The sequence below is a fragment of the Diabrotica virgifera genome, chromosome 4 (genome assembly GCF_917563875.1).
Source record: "Diabrotica virgifera virgifera chromosome 4, PGI_DIABVI_V3a".
Classification (NCBI taxonomy): domain Eukaryota; kingdom Metazoa; phylum Arthropoda; class Insecta; order Coleoptera; family Chrysomelidae; genus Diabrotica; species Diabrotica virgifera.
In genome coordinates this window covers 230187705-230202347 of record NC_065446.1, presented here as the reverse complement: position 1 = coordinate 230202347, position 14643 = coordinate 230187705, and the positions used below count along the sequence as shown (strand labels likewise).

Here is a 14643-nt window from a genome sequence, read left to right as displayed (position 1 = left end):
TTGCGAGAAATGTATATATATATATATATATATATATATATATATATATATATATATATATAAAAATCAAACAGATGAAATAGAGAATGTGGAAAAATCCCCTTACCGAACAATTCACACATCCACCATTTCGGGTTGGGAAAAATTTTTTGAATAGAATCAAAGATCCAAACACCAGTTCTTAGAAATGTGTTTCGCCCTCTTCAACCTCTCTGGGCTTATCAATAAAGATGAGAGGTTGAATATCTTTAGACACATTCCAATCAAAAAACAACATTCGAGACCTAGACATAGAAGGTGCGTAAATCTACGGCAAGTCCGACAATGACAGTCTCAAGTTTTAATTCCCTAATTACTTAAAGTAAGTAAAATATATGTTTAAAAACATGAGATGTAGATCCTTGAAACACACTCAGTGATCAAAAGATCCAAGGTTAATGGTTTGACGACCACTCGTACGAAATCAAACAGATGAAATAGAGAATGTGGAAAAATCCCCTTACGAACAATTCACACATCCACCATTTCGGTGGATATATATATATATATATATATATATATATATATATATATATATATATATATATATATATATATATTTTTTTTTTCAAAAAAACCTTTTTTCCACATAGTGGTGTAAGGCGACAATACATTACATTATGTTACATTATAATACAATACAAAACAACTTAATCTTAAATTTAACTAATAACTGCTATACATTTATATTATGTACAAATTTGACCCATTCCTTCTTATTTCTAGCCAGCGTCCTTGCTTCTATCCACGTTGTTCACCTTTTCTCGATTATTTCTTCTTTCTTCTTTGCGTTTTTGCCTGCCAAATTTCTTTCACCGGTTTTGTCTGATCCATTCTCTAAAGATGACCCCACCAACTGAGTTGCCTTCTCTCTATAAATTCTAACGTTGACTTGATTTCCAAATTTTCTCTTATTTGAGTGTTTCGTAGTCTATCTCTTTTGGTAACTCCTCGAACTCGTCTAAGGTATTTCATTTCTACTGCCTGTATTTTACTCTTTTGTCGTTCTGTTAGTACCCATGACTCGCAACCAAAGGTTAATACAGGTCTATATATTGACTTGAACACATTAATTTTTGTTTTTCGTGTTATTTCTTTTTTATTTATGAATTTATTGCTCATTGCATGGTATAGGTTCATTTTTTTTTTAATTCTGTTATTAATTTCTGTTTCCTGTCTTCCGTTGTCTTCTAATTCTACTCCTAAGTATTGGAATGTTCGTGGTTGTTCTCTATTTACTTCTTCTACTTTTATGTTTATCTTTTCTTCTTCTTCTTTCTCCCCCATGGCCATAACTTTTGTTTTATTTTTATTAAGCGTCATCCCATATTTTTTTAGTGTTTCATTCCATATTTCTATATTTCTTTGTAGTTGTTTCTCATTTTCGGCTAATATGACGACGTCATCGGCGAATGCTCTTTCTGAAATGTCTACTCTTCTTAAATTTCTATAAATCACATTCATTTTTTTCACTTTTACTTTACATTCTTTAATTATCCCATCCATGTAAATTATAAATAGCGTTGGAATTATCCTCCTCCTTGTCTCAGTCCCTCGTTCGTAGTAAATGGTTTTGATGTTCTATTTTGGCTGATGATATAATTCACATTGTTGTTGTAAATGTTCTTAATTACCCTTATCATTTTGTTACTTATGCCTCTCTTCTCTAATATTTCCCGTAATTTTTGCCTTGGTACGTTGTCAAAAAACTTGAGAGAAATGTAATAATTCTAAATGATGTAAAATTATTTGTTAAAGAGTAGTTTGGAAATTTGTGGCCAAACCAGAGGCACGTTTCAACCAAATGCAGAAGGCCCATCAAGTAGTTACTCGACTTCGTCTAGGACATACCCGACAGACCCACCGACATTTAATTGGGCCTTGTTTATGTGACAACTGTAATGTTGGCAGTTGTCAATTGCCACTTAGTGTTAGGCATGTATTTGATGAATGTCTAAAATACCAATTGGAACAACGGACCAACTACGTCACCGGACCACAAAGGACATCTCGGGAGAAAATTTTAAAATTGAACATTTGGTAAAATTCTTCAAGACATTTGTAAAATTGTATTTGCAAATTGTAAAATGTTGCTAATAACCTTAGAGGTTGATGCAACAATTTTTGGAAAATAATAAAAATAAAAAACACAAGTAAGATTTTAATTATGTGTGAATGTAAAGAAAAAAACCCAGGAAAATTTTAAAGATAATTAAAAATTTGAATGGTCATACAACACCGCAGAAACCACAACCAGATAATATTTATAACACATGCCATCATATTACAATAATTATAAAGTATTAACGGAAAGTTTTAAATCCGGGTCATAAACAATCAGAGGTGATAAATGAAGTCAGGATAAATGTTTCATGTATCTATTACATTGTGATTAATGGTATAAAGTTCAGTAATGTATTGGCAGAATGAAACAGTTCTAGAACTTCTAGATTAGCAGTATAAAGTCCAGACGTTTATATGAGCGCCAGATCAAGGAGAGGTTAAAAGAACTGAACAAAGTTTTGTTGAGATATCGAGATAAATTATTTAATTATATTTGTTGTTTGAAATTACACAATACCATATTAAAACCAATATCAATAGTACGTCAACTTTTTTAAGTTTTACTTTTTATTTGATTTTTCTTTGTTGATCGCTAGTTTTTTTATAATGGTAGAACCAGGGCCGTAACTACCATTGGGGCAACCGGGGGAGTGCCCCGGGCCCCCGTTTGGTTGGCCGTGCATAGTTTGTAACGAGGTCAAATAAACTTGTACTTTCAGTCAAGTTCTACTTCGAGTTGTCCGATTGTAATAGTTGTCGAAGGTACTGAATGTCGTTTTCTAATATACCCGCCAAATTGGATTCTGCTCTCATTAGAGCTGTATATAATTAGTTCTCGACGGTCTCCTCCTTTTTGAAATTTTCCTATCTTCTTCAATTTTTCTTCCACTTTTTCCATATCGAATTTTAACGCATTCTCGATTTTTTCTTCCACCTTTTCAATTTTCTGCATCTTCTCAACAATCTGTTTTACCTCTTCCTGCATTTTCTCTAAATAAACCTTCATCTCTTCATATTTTTCCAACTCCCAACGAACAGTATCGTTCGTTGGGATGCACTGAAGTTTTCATACCAATCTGAAAGATGTTCCTCGAAAGTCACTCTAAAACTTCTCAATCCAACATGCTGGGCTGGAAGATTTAATGCAGTCAGTACATTGAAACACAGATTTTGCGATGATTTGAAGTGCCTTTCAAGCCTAGTTCTTACACGTAACAAAAGAAATGATAGAGACGAAGCAACACAACTGAAAAAAAGAAACAAGAATCATTCAAATTTGTTTTGTTACTAGTTGTGCAATATAAAATCCTTGAAATCCTCAACATAGTCTCGAAAACACTGCAATCAAAATCTTTGGACCTTTTAATAGCTTACAGTTTACTTGAAGACAGCCTCTTAAAACTAACTGAAATGAGAGGACAATTTGAAACCTTGAAGAGGCTTCAAATATGTGTCAACGTTGGGGAATACCAGTAGGGTTTGCTCCAAAAATAATGCGGAAGACGAAAAACTTAGATGAACTATGAGAAGATAAAAGACTTCAAGATCCCAAGTAATGCTTTAGGCTTTAGAGTAACCGTGTTTTACTCAATGATCGACACATTATGCCATCAGCTAGACACTCTCTTTCAAAGAATGAAAGCAGTGTTAGACGTATCGAATTGTTCAACCTGATTTTATTTTGAATGCAAACGAACAAGACGTTCAAAACGAACCAATCAACTTCATAAAACGTTTCCCAGATGATTCCAGATGAGCGATGGGGATTTACCCCCTTGGGGGCAAACTCCCGACGAGACTCACCGGTAGGGGGCCCCCAGATCACGTTTGCCCCGGGGCCCCCAACATCGTACTTACGGCCCTGGGTAGAACATTATATTAAAATGTTGAAACTGGAAAAAATTGGCAGACACAGGATGCCCAATAGAGGCGACATATCGAATTTAATGGTTACTGTTAATATTATTCCAAATCGTGAATTAGTCACAATTCTAGGGATTTTAACGATTTTATTCAATGTATTTTAAATTTCACTAAGACTTAGAAGGAGACCTGTCTTTAGATCAAGCAATGCAATAAGTTATCCTGAAAACACTTAGATCTACCTCAAAGATAAATAATCTGGACTGCATAAGACTATACGATAACGGATTAAGTGATTACACTTGGTGATTCAATGCAGAAAAGAACATAAAACTAGATTTGGAACAAACGAAGAATACAGAGAGTTATAAGAAATAAGAAGACAATGTCACAAAGACACAGCGGATTACATCTGCCAAATATCTGAGAAATAAAAGAACATGGTTGTAGGAATGAAGCGAGAGATTTATTTCAAAATAGTAAACTCCTTACCAGAGAGTCTAAACATCAAATGTGATGGAAACCGATCAAAGACCGATACTGACGAAGTATTGAAAACGTGGCGAAACTATTGTAGCGATTTATATAGAAATAAAAAGACTCCAGCATAAAATCAATGGCCCTCCGTGTAGCCTGTCTTGTCTTCTGAAGTAACAGATGTAATAAAATCGCTAAAGAGAAATAAATTTCCAGGAATTGACCCACTACCAGGAAATATGGCCATTTTGAGTGGAAGAGAGCACCCAAATAAAGGGAGAGAGAGAGAGAGAGAGAAGAGAGAAATAGAGAGAGAGAGAGAGAGAGAGAGAGAGAGAGAGAGAGAGAGAGAGAGAGAGAGAGAGAGAGAACGATTGTACGTTATATTTGACAGAAAAGTAGCTACGAAACGAAGCTGGGTCATTTTAGTTTGTCATTTAGTCACCTTGCATATATTTAATTATTATTTTCTTATCTACTGTATACGCATATGCACGTCAATAAATTTAAAACACTGATAAAACTGTTAGACCCCCAACCAACTATCTAAAAATATGTTGTAACCAAAAACATTGGTTATTGTTATTATAAATTACTACTAAAATAAAAAAATTTCAGTAAGTTATAACAAATAACGCAATGCAGATAAAAAGCCGATCCATTATTTATGTGTTTACTAGGATTATAATATTTGGAATTACTTTAGTAATGGTCGTTTTTGATAAATATTTGTTAATGTTACTATTAATATTAGATAGTGCAAACATTTGCTACACATTTTGGTGAAATAGAGATAAGCCTTTAACGCATTAATTATCACAAAAATTGCCAGAATTTTTTTATTGCTAAATCGTGATAAATTGTGATAGACCTGATCGTATTTCTCAATATATCATCGAATAATAATTTGTTATCTACAAAATGAACAAAGTTTATTAATACGGAAATATTGATCAAAGATTAGCCCTATTAATGAATAAATCGTAAATACACAATTTGGATAGAGCCCTTTATATTTGTGCAGTTTTCTCTATAATTTTCAATTTTTATATAACCTTGTTATGATTTGAAGTCATCATCTGAGTTTTCGACGTTTGCTTCATCTGTCGTCATTTTGTTTCAGGATATATGGAAGTAGTTTCCATTTTAGTTTGATTCTTTGGTTGAGAGAAAACCCCTTTAGTTTTCTATTTAATAACGTGTGTTTAATATCATTCGTAATTACCCCCTTTTGGCAGTTGTGGACGATTTCAGAGACTTGTGGGAATAGAGGTCGAAATTGTTACTAGTTAGTAAAATTCAGTGCACAAGACCAAAAAGAAGGCCACGGAAAAGAAGGGAGGATGAAATGGCAGAGGACGCGAAAAATTTGCTATATGTGACAACTTGGAAAAGATAGGCTCGGGACCAACAAGGTTGAAGGCATATTTTGAAGGAAGATAAGGCTCTCGATTTGGGCTGTAGTGCAATTGGAGAGAGATGAAGATTTAAACAATTTTGATGACAAACTACCGAATTTATTATATTTACAAATTTTACAGTTCTTGTGCGTGGCTTGCTATTAGGACATCTTCAGAAATATATACATAGCTATTATTGATCGTACCTTATTCCTAATGCAAAATAGAAAACTTTTTTATTATTCAATTGACTATCAAAAATTTACTTTATAACTTTTAATATGTGTAGAGCAACCAAAAGGAAAATTACTAAAATCATCATCATTCTCTTTGCCTTTTCCCTATGCGGTGTCGGCTTCCCTAATTGCATTTCTTCATACAATTCTATCTTGGGTCATATCAATATTAATCCCCTTTACCACAGGAAAATTACTACAATCAAAACAATAATAAACGAAAATTGTATAGTATATAGATGTGATAGGAAAATAAAGGGAACGAAAGATACATACAGTCTTAGAAGTGAAAAAAACGCAAGAATTATATCCATAATAATCTTGGTCGCATTTGGACATATGGTTCGCAGCTCTGGGGATCAGCTAGCAAATCTAATATTATGAAAATACAAAGATTTCAATCCAAAACTCTAAGAACAATCGCTAATGCCCCTTGGTACATCCATAATGACGCAATACATAGAGATCTTCAGGTACTATCAGTCTCCGAAGAGTGCAAAAAATCTTCTGAACAATATCAAAATAGGTTGCGGGTACATCCAAACACCCTGGCACACAATCTTCTCAACAAGCAACAAGCGAAGAGATTGAAGCGATATGATCCCTTGGACCTACCTAACCGATCCTAACAGAGCCTACAGCAGAGGAAGCTACGCCTTCAACAGCGTCCAGCCATTGTGTTCTGTGCCAGTTTTAGTTTTAGTTTTCGTGCTCGCGTAACAGTGTATGTGCGCATCTCACCGGTAAACAAGGTAATGTGTGTGTGTCGTGATGCTTTGGTCACTGGACCTTACATCTCTCTGCCATTGTAAAGACAAACAATTTTACTTATTGTTTTCATTGTAAAACAGATTGTAAAAAAACTTGGATGTTAATAAAAAAAAAAAAAAAAAAAAAAAATAATCTTGGTCCTCAATCTTTATCTCATTCTGGTCTTATCTATATCCTGCTTAGGTACATCGTTACAAGATCGTTCTACAATATCATCTACCCAGTTTATTCTGGAGTTTTTTTATGTCATCTTCCTGCCGGTTTCTATTGTAACATTTTCTTTTGTGTTTCTTTAGTCTTTCAACAGGCTTTCTGCGTATGATACAATATTATGCGTATCATTTTTATTCATTCATTTCATTGTTCTTTCGGATTGGCCAAGTGCTATCTTGTCCTTATATCGGGTCCTATATAATCGGTATCTGTCTTTAAAATACTAGATGGTCTGATAAGTAACTTCCCTTGAAATTAAAAACACATTTTTCCAGAAAACTATTTTTATTTTTATTCGGTAATAGCCTTCTCCTTTTAGCCCAATACAACGATTCCAGCGATTTTCCAACTTCTTTTTGCTGTCCGTATAATACGGTTCTGGAAACTCTGGAAAACAAATATTTGTTTCGTCAATTATCTCTTCGTTCTAGCTGAACTTTTTGCGAGCCATCTCACCAAAGAGAAACAGACATGCAACAGCGAGGGCAAGAAATCGAACAACAACAAATACAAGAAGCGGAACCGCAACAAACACAATCACCGACAGAAATGGAGATAATAACAGTAATAAAAGAACTAAAAAATAATAAAAGTGCCGGAGAAAGCGGAGTGCCAGCAGAGATATTAAAGGTAGGAGGAAATATACTGCAGCAAAAAATAGCTCGAATTATATCGAAAATATGGGAAAACGAAAAAATGCCGGAGCAATGGAACACAGCACTCATCTGCCCAATTCACAAGAAAGATGATAAGACCATATGTGAAAATTACAGAGGAATCGCACTGTTAGAAGTGGTGTATAAGGTATTAGCAAAAATTATACGAACTAGATTAAAAACTTATGAATCAGAGATAATAGGAGAATACCAGGCTGGTTTCAGACAGGGAAGAGGAACAAACGATCAATTTTTTTTGCTAAAATTATTACAAAACAATAGTTATAAACAAAGTCTAGGCTTGTATATGCTCTTTATCGATTTTAAACAGGCTTACGACTCCATCTCACGAAACGGGCTATACGAAGTAATGAGAGCACTAGGAATATCAGAGAAACTGATACGATTAGTTAAAATGACGTTAACCAACACAGTCAATAAAGTCATGATAGAAGGCAGTTTTTTAAATTAGTTTAATGTCAACAGAGGATTAAAACAAGGGGACTCCCTGTTAACAGACTTATTCAATCTAGTACTAGAAAAGATAATTAGAGGAGCCAATATCCAGACAAGCGGCACGATTCTTAACAGAAGACAACATTATGTAGGTTTTGCAGATGACCTGGTGTTTCTGACACGTTCAAGAGTAGAACTTCAAAAAATGTTCAAGCAATTTTAAGAAGAAGCAAAAAAATATGGCCTGACTATACCAAGGAAAAAGCAAGTATATGGAAATGAGAGGAGAAAATGCTGAAGAAAATAAGTGGATTACTCTAAGGGCAAATGACAAAGATTATAAATTTGAGAAGGTAACTGAATTTGAGTACCTTAGAATAACAGGTTAAAATAGAGGGGACGAAGAGAGAGAGATAGATAAACGGTTGTTGAAATGTAGCAAAGCAGTAGGTTCATTAGGTATTGAGGTATTCCAATACCTCAATCAACGATTAAACGCACTGTTGAAGGCAAAAAACGTGTCCAGTGTCCAGGGCAGCCAAGATCCGAGCGTATGAAACAATAGTGAGACCAACGGTATTGTATGCATGTGAAACTTGCACGAATCGAATTCAAAAAGAATTATTAAGATCTGTCTTTTGTCGTTTATTTTTTCGAAGATTCAGTGCTTTATACTCAGTATACAGTGATTATACATTCAATACGAAATACGAAAATTTTTACTCGAGATACGTCATCTCATTAAATTACATGACGTATTTTCCATGATTTATTAGCGCAATTTTGAAATGGATTTTTTGGGCAGATTGCAATTGCGCGCAGCGTTCAGGGTTCTCAACAGGGTGTCTAAGTTTTATTTACTTCTTATTCGTTTTGAACGGAAATTTTGCTAATTTTAAAAAATTAATATATTATATATATTATATATTATACAGTACAATTTTCAAAGGAGGAAGACCTAACCCTTCGGTAAAAACCTAACTTTCGGGTATTAGAGTGTAGAGTACCCCAGGAGGTATTTGACCGCTGCGCGCAATCACAATATACCGGATTTTTTACCACACTGACCCAGATAAAGACGTACCTACTCAAGATAAGATAAAATATAAACCGGTTACCCGGTTACCGTTTATTTAGAATTTTTTCCTACCTACCAATACTAGATACTTAAAGTATAACAATAATCGCTAAATGTGGAAATCCTCGATTGATATGATGCAACAATGAAATGTGTTTGCAGTGTGACGTCGTTTTTCACAATCGTCATACATCACATACACTAATATAAATAGGTACCAAAATTATTGGAATTGTTATCATGAGGACGTAATTCACACCACAGGACAAATACTTAAAAAACCGGAACTCTCGGAAGCAATGTAGATTAATGAAATTACTAATGATACGGAGAAAGATTAAAGATTCTTGTGTGCCTCGACAAAACAGGAGTACAGAGAGCAGTTTACTCGAAGATAGTAATACATACATTGTCACACAATGAATTAAAAAATAGATGTATTCATTGATTAATTGAAAATATTTAGCGTTTTTATGACATACTTAAACCAAACTTTTTAAGAAAGTTGTGATGTTTTTCGTTTATTATTTTGCTGGTAATGACAAGAGCAAGGTTGGATAAAAAGTTGGTTGTGAAGCAATATTGACGGATTAATTTTGTATTTTTTTTTTCATTAGTAACTACGGCAAAAACTTATGCTTACTGAAAAAATGATTTATCTTAAGTATGTATTGACATAAAAAAAAATAAAAAATACTTGTCTTGTAAACGTAAAAAATAAATTGGGGCAAACAAGAGCTTGTACAAGACAACTCCATAGTGTAATCTGAAATAAAAGCATCAAAGAAAAAACAAAACAAGTGATAAACCACACAATAGTACGAAGTATCACACATGCAGCAGAAATTTGGATTATAAACAAAAAAACCGATGGATCATTCTGGCGACCGAAATAGGGAAGATGCTGGGACCTGACCAGAAGAGATAGGACGTCAAATAAAGAGATAAGCAAAAGAATAAAAGTGGAAAAAGCAGTATAGAAAGAAGACTAAAATGGTACGGCCACGTATGTAGAGTAGAAAATAGGTTGCAGAATGTAGCCCAAGAGGAACAAGAAGGAGAAGGCGACCGAGAAGATTATGGAAAAATGAAGCCGACGAAGCCATGTCAAAGAAAGGATTTGGAAGATGGAGACTGGCAAGATCGCGAAAAATGGAGTGGAATGGATATATTATATATATATATATATATATATATATATATATATATATATATATATAAGTTTTGACTTAACTAATTTAAATTCATATCATATACATTGTAATACAAAATGTTTGCATCTGTAATCAATGTCAGCACAATCAAATTTTATTTATTAGTAGTTACAAAAGAGTATGTAAACCTGCAAGTAGGTATACCAACAAACACGAAACAGTTGTGCGTATTTACATAATATTATGTAGTATTGAAAACCGCAGATAATAAAAATAAATGGTGTTTGTACTTGATATGCCACTCGATATTAGTAGACCAGGGCGCATCTGTAAAAATATTAGTACATTTGTATGTTGAGAGGTGACTCATATTTTTTTGTAGAAATTGCTTGAAAATAACTCATATAATAATATTTGAGTGATCCTCCCACTCAAAAAGGTCCGGAACATTGTTTAAATAATCAAAATGTCAAAAAATGACGGAAAGATTCAATTTTTTTCTTCGTTTTTTGATTATAACTTTAAAAGCATTCATTTATCAGAAAAGTTGCACTGACATAAAAGTTGCGCAATTAAATTTCCTACAATATAGGATTAGTTAAGAATTTTAAAAATTGTCACCCTTGTTGCAAAATAGCAATAATTGCGAAAAAACAATAAAAAAACAAGGATTCGAATTTTACGTTTTTCAACCGAACCTTCGTGTTTCACCAAAAAAAACTTTATGATATAATAAAACAATACTGTAAATTTCATTAAGATCGGTTTAATAGATTTTAAAAAATTAATTTTGCAATCAAGCTTTCGCAAAAAAAAAATCATTTTTTAAAAATGTTGCAGGAATGAAAAAAATCAGACAGCTAGTTGAATTTTCTTTTGCATATTTATATAAGAATAGTGTACCTTTTATTTGCAATTTGCAAAATTAAATTCGGTTAACTACCACGACGCCAGGAATTTTTTAAGTAAACATTAATTTTTGGTGCTACGCGCAGGATAGCGGATACGTTTGCCCTGATTGGGCATTCCAATGACTTTTGATAATGATTGATAAATTTTAATTTTTAGTACATTTCGATATAAATAAATAAATTTGGTTTATTGCAAAATAAAAACACATACTCTGTCCTTTGAAATAACACTTTTTTTAGCAAAAACTTTCTTTTTTCATATATTTTAACTTAGAGAATGAAAGTTTATTATTTTTAAACATATGCAATTGTTTAAACAATATTTCACAAACAATAATCAAATTAGTTTGATTTTTGTGGAATTAAAATATTAAAATATAACTTATATTTAAATATAAATATATTTAAATATAAGTATAGAGTAAAAAAATAATATATTAAATAAAGATTGGAAGAAATTTTGGTGGAAATCAACTTGTGTGAATCGAACATCGCTATCCTGCGCGAAGCACCAAAAATTAATGTTTATTTAAAAAAATTCCTGACGCCGTGATAGTTAACCGATTGTAATTTTGCAAATTGAAAATGAAAGGTACGGTATTCTTTTATATGTAAAAAAAATTCAACTTGCTATCTGCTTTATTTTCAGTCCTGCGACATTTTGAAAAAATGATTTTTTTTTGCGAAAGCTGTATTGCAAAGTTTATTTTGCAAAATCTATTAAACCGATCTTAATGAAATTTACAGTAATGTTTTAATATATCATATAGTTTTTCTGGGTAAAATATGAAGGTCCTAAGTTTAGCATAAATGGTTGAAAAACGTAATATTCAAATACTTGTTTTTTTATGTTTTTTTTTCGCAATTATTGCTATTTTGCAACAAGGGTGACAATTTTTAAAAATTTTAACCTATCCTATATTGTAGGAAATTAAATTACACAACTTTTATGTCAGTACAACTTTTAGTTGTCCGAAGTGAATACTTTTAAAGTTATAATCAAAAAACGAAGAAAAAAACCGAATTTTTCCTTCATTTTTTGATATTTTGATTATTTAAACAATGTTCCGGACCTTTTTGAGTGGGAGGATAACTTAATTATTATTATATGAGTTAATTCCAAGCAATTTCTGCAAAAAAATATGAGTCACCTCTCAACGTCCATCTCAAAACAGATGCGCCCTGGACTATTATAGGTCTTAATATGTTAATATAATAGAATAATAATTATATTGTTTAAAAGACAGATATAATCGAAAAAATTGATCTAATCGTCAATACAAAAAAAAACAAAGACTGACAAGAGCGCAAATTAATCGCAAATGTAAAAAGCTTGTACTATCAGTCAGAAATAGGGCTGAATATTATCAACGTGTTAAGTCAATTAAAAATATCAATACAACGACAAGTTAGGCTTATATTTTAAGTAATTATAATTAAAAGAGTGGAAGGCGATATAATTGCAAAAAATAATAAGGGTGAACAATCTAAAAAAAAGACTAAAACATATTTGGAGAAGCTAATTTGGAGAGGGGTCACAAATGGAAGGACTGCGGCTAGGAGACACTATCCACAACTATTTTTAATCTGATACTGGAGGGCATAATCAGAAAAAGCAAAATAAATATGAAGGAAATAATCTTTAAAAATGTCTATCAATGTCGCAGAAGATCTAACGCTATTAACGTGAAGTAGGAAAGAACTAAAAAAATTAGTGAACAATAAAATAAAAGGGGCAAAAATAGTTGGGCTTGTAATAAATAAAGAAAATCAAAATACATGATAATTCGAGAAAGATATAAAGAAAAAGAATGCAATTTCAAGTGCATTTCAAAAGTGTTTTAGAATTTACTTACCTGGGTTTGGGAGGCAAAAAAACTAAAAAAGGAGATGAGGAAAGGGAAATGCGAAAAGGGAGATAAGGGCAATAATGCCAAAAGGAACAAAAAGTATGGAACATTGCGATCATGAAATTCAAATATGTCTCAAGAAAAAGATATACATATTAGAATAAAAAAAATAGAGCAAAAAAAAGTTTTTAAAAAATCAGAAACAGACCTTTTAGAAAGATGCGAGAGGAAAATACAAAGAGCAATATATGGAGGTGTGAAAATATATGGTCAATAAGGAAGCAGGAATAACAAAGAATTAGAAGAACTAGGTATATAAAGAAACCAAAAATAACGACGAATCAAAGAACAGAGAATATGATATTTAGGACACATTGAAAGAATGGAAAAGGAAAGAATGCCGAAAATCTTACTATCACGAAAGTCAATACAAACAAGAAGAAAAGAAAAGGTAGATCAAGAAAGAGATGGAAGGTCAACTATATGAAGACTTACAAAAAAGTAAAATTGAGAATTGGAAAGAAAAAGCATTGGACAGAAATCAATGTGAGGAAGTGATTAAGAATTGTAAGGAAAAACATTCTAATAATTATTAATTGTAAATATAGGTAACGAGTATATTTTAAGTAATAGTTACAATATCGTAATAGTTCAGGTTCAGAATATGTATTAAAAAGGTAAATGTTCAAAATAATTATTAAAGATATTTTTTTGTAAAATTATTTTTAATTATATAAAAAATAAAACTTACCCATTGTTCACAGGTGGGGCAACTAAAGCAGGCATTTTTTCACGAAAATTCAAAAACCCAAAAATTTAAATCAAGTGTAAGACTTATGGTACATACAATAATGCCCAAAGATGTATTTCAGATATATTTTATCACACTTCGACACAAAACAGTCGAGTCGGTGGTATTTTGCAACTATTTTTCTGAAATTAGCCAGAATTATAACGACAAAGTTATAACAAAGAAAAAATTAAATAAAAACGTAAACAAATATACACCCTGTAACTAATATTCAAGTTGAAAAATCAATTGATATTGCAATAATACCCTACTATAGCTTTCTTTATATGGAAAAACGGTCCCCTCAGTTTTGGAGGGGACTTTCATAATATTATGACGCCGAGCAGTGGCGTCACGCAAAGTTCTTCCTATTATTCGTTATCAGTTTCAGCGATTAATTTGAACCTCTCGGAGATCGACCTTCAAACTGAACAGTTGTTTGCAACATTATTTTTATTAATTTTTAACAAAATTTATTGTTTAGTATTTATTGTTCATCGGATTAAATTTATTTTAATAAATATAAACTATTGGAAAATTTATAGTAATTTTTTTTAGAAAGTAGGTGTAATAATTGCCGAAGAATGGACATTTTAATGGCCTTCTCTTAATTATTAAAAAAATCCCTGGTGTTTGTTGTTTGTCAGAAATATTTTTTTTCATATTATTCTTAAGATGGATGCCA

At 32.1% G+C, this 14643-nt stretch overlaps 1 protein-coding gene across 1 annotated transcript in view; it reads right to left on the bottom strand.

The window, feature by feature from the left end:
- The window catches only part of LOC126883324 (phosphoenolpyruvate carboxykinase [GTP]-like), a 42176-nt gene extending 27900 nt beyond the window's left edge, over positions 1–14276 (bottom strand). The window contains exon 1 of the mRNA XM_050648706.1: positions 13920–14276. Coding sequence (XP_050504663.1) covers positions 13920–13954 — 35 coding nt within the window. The 5' untranslated portion in view covers positions 13955–14276. The remainder of the gene's footprint in view (positions 1–13919) is intronic.
- Between the last annotated feature and the right edge of the window lie 367 nt (positions 14277–14643).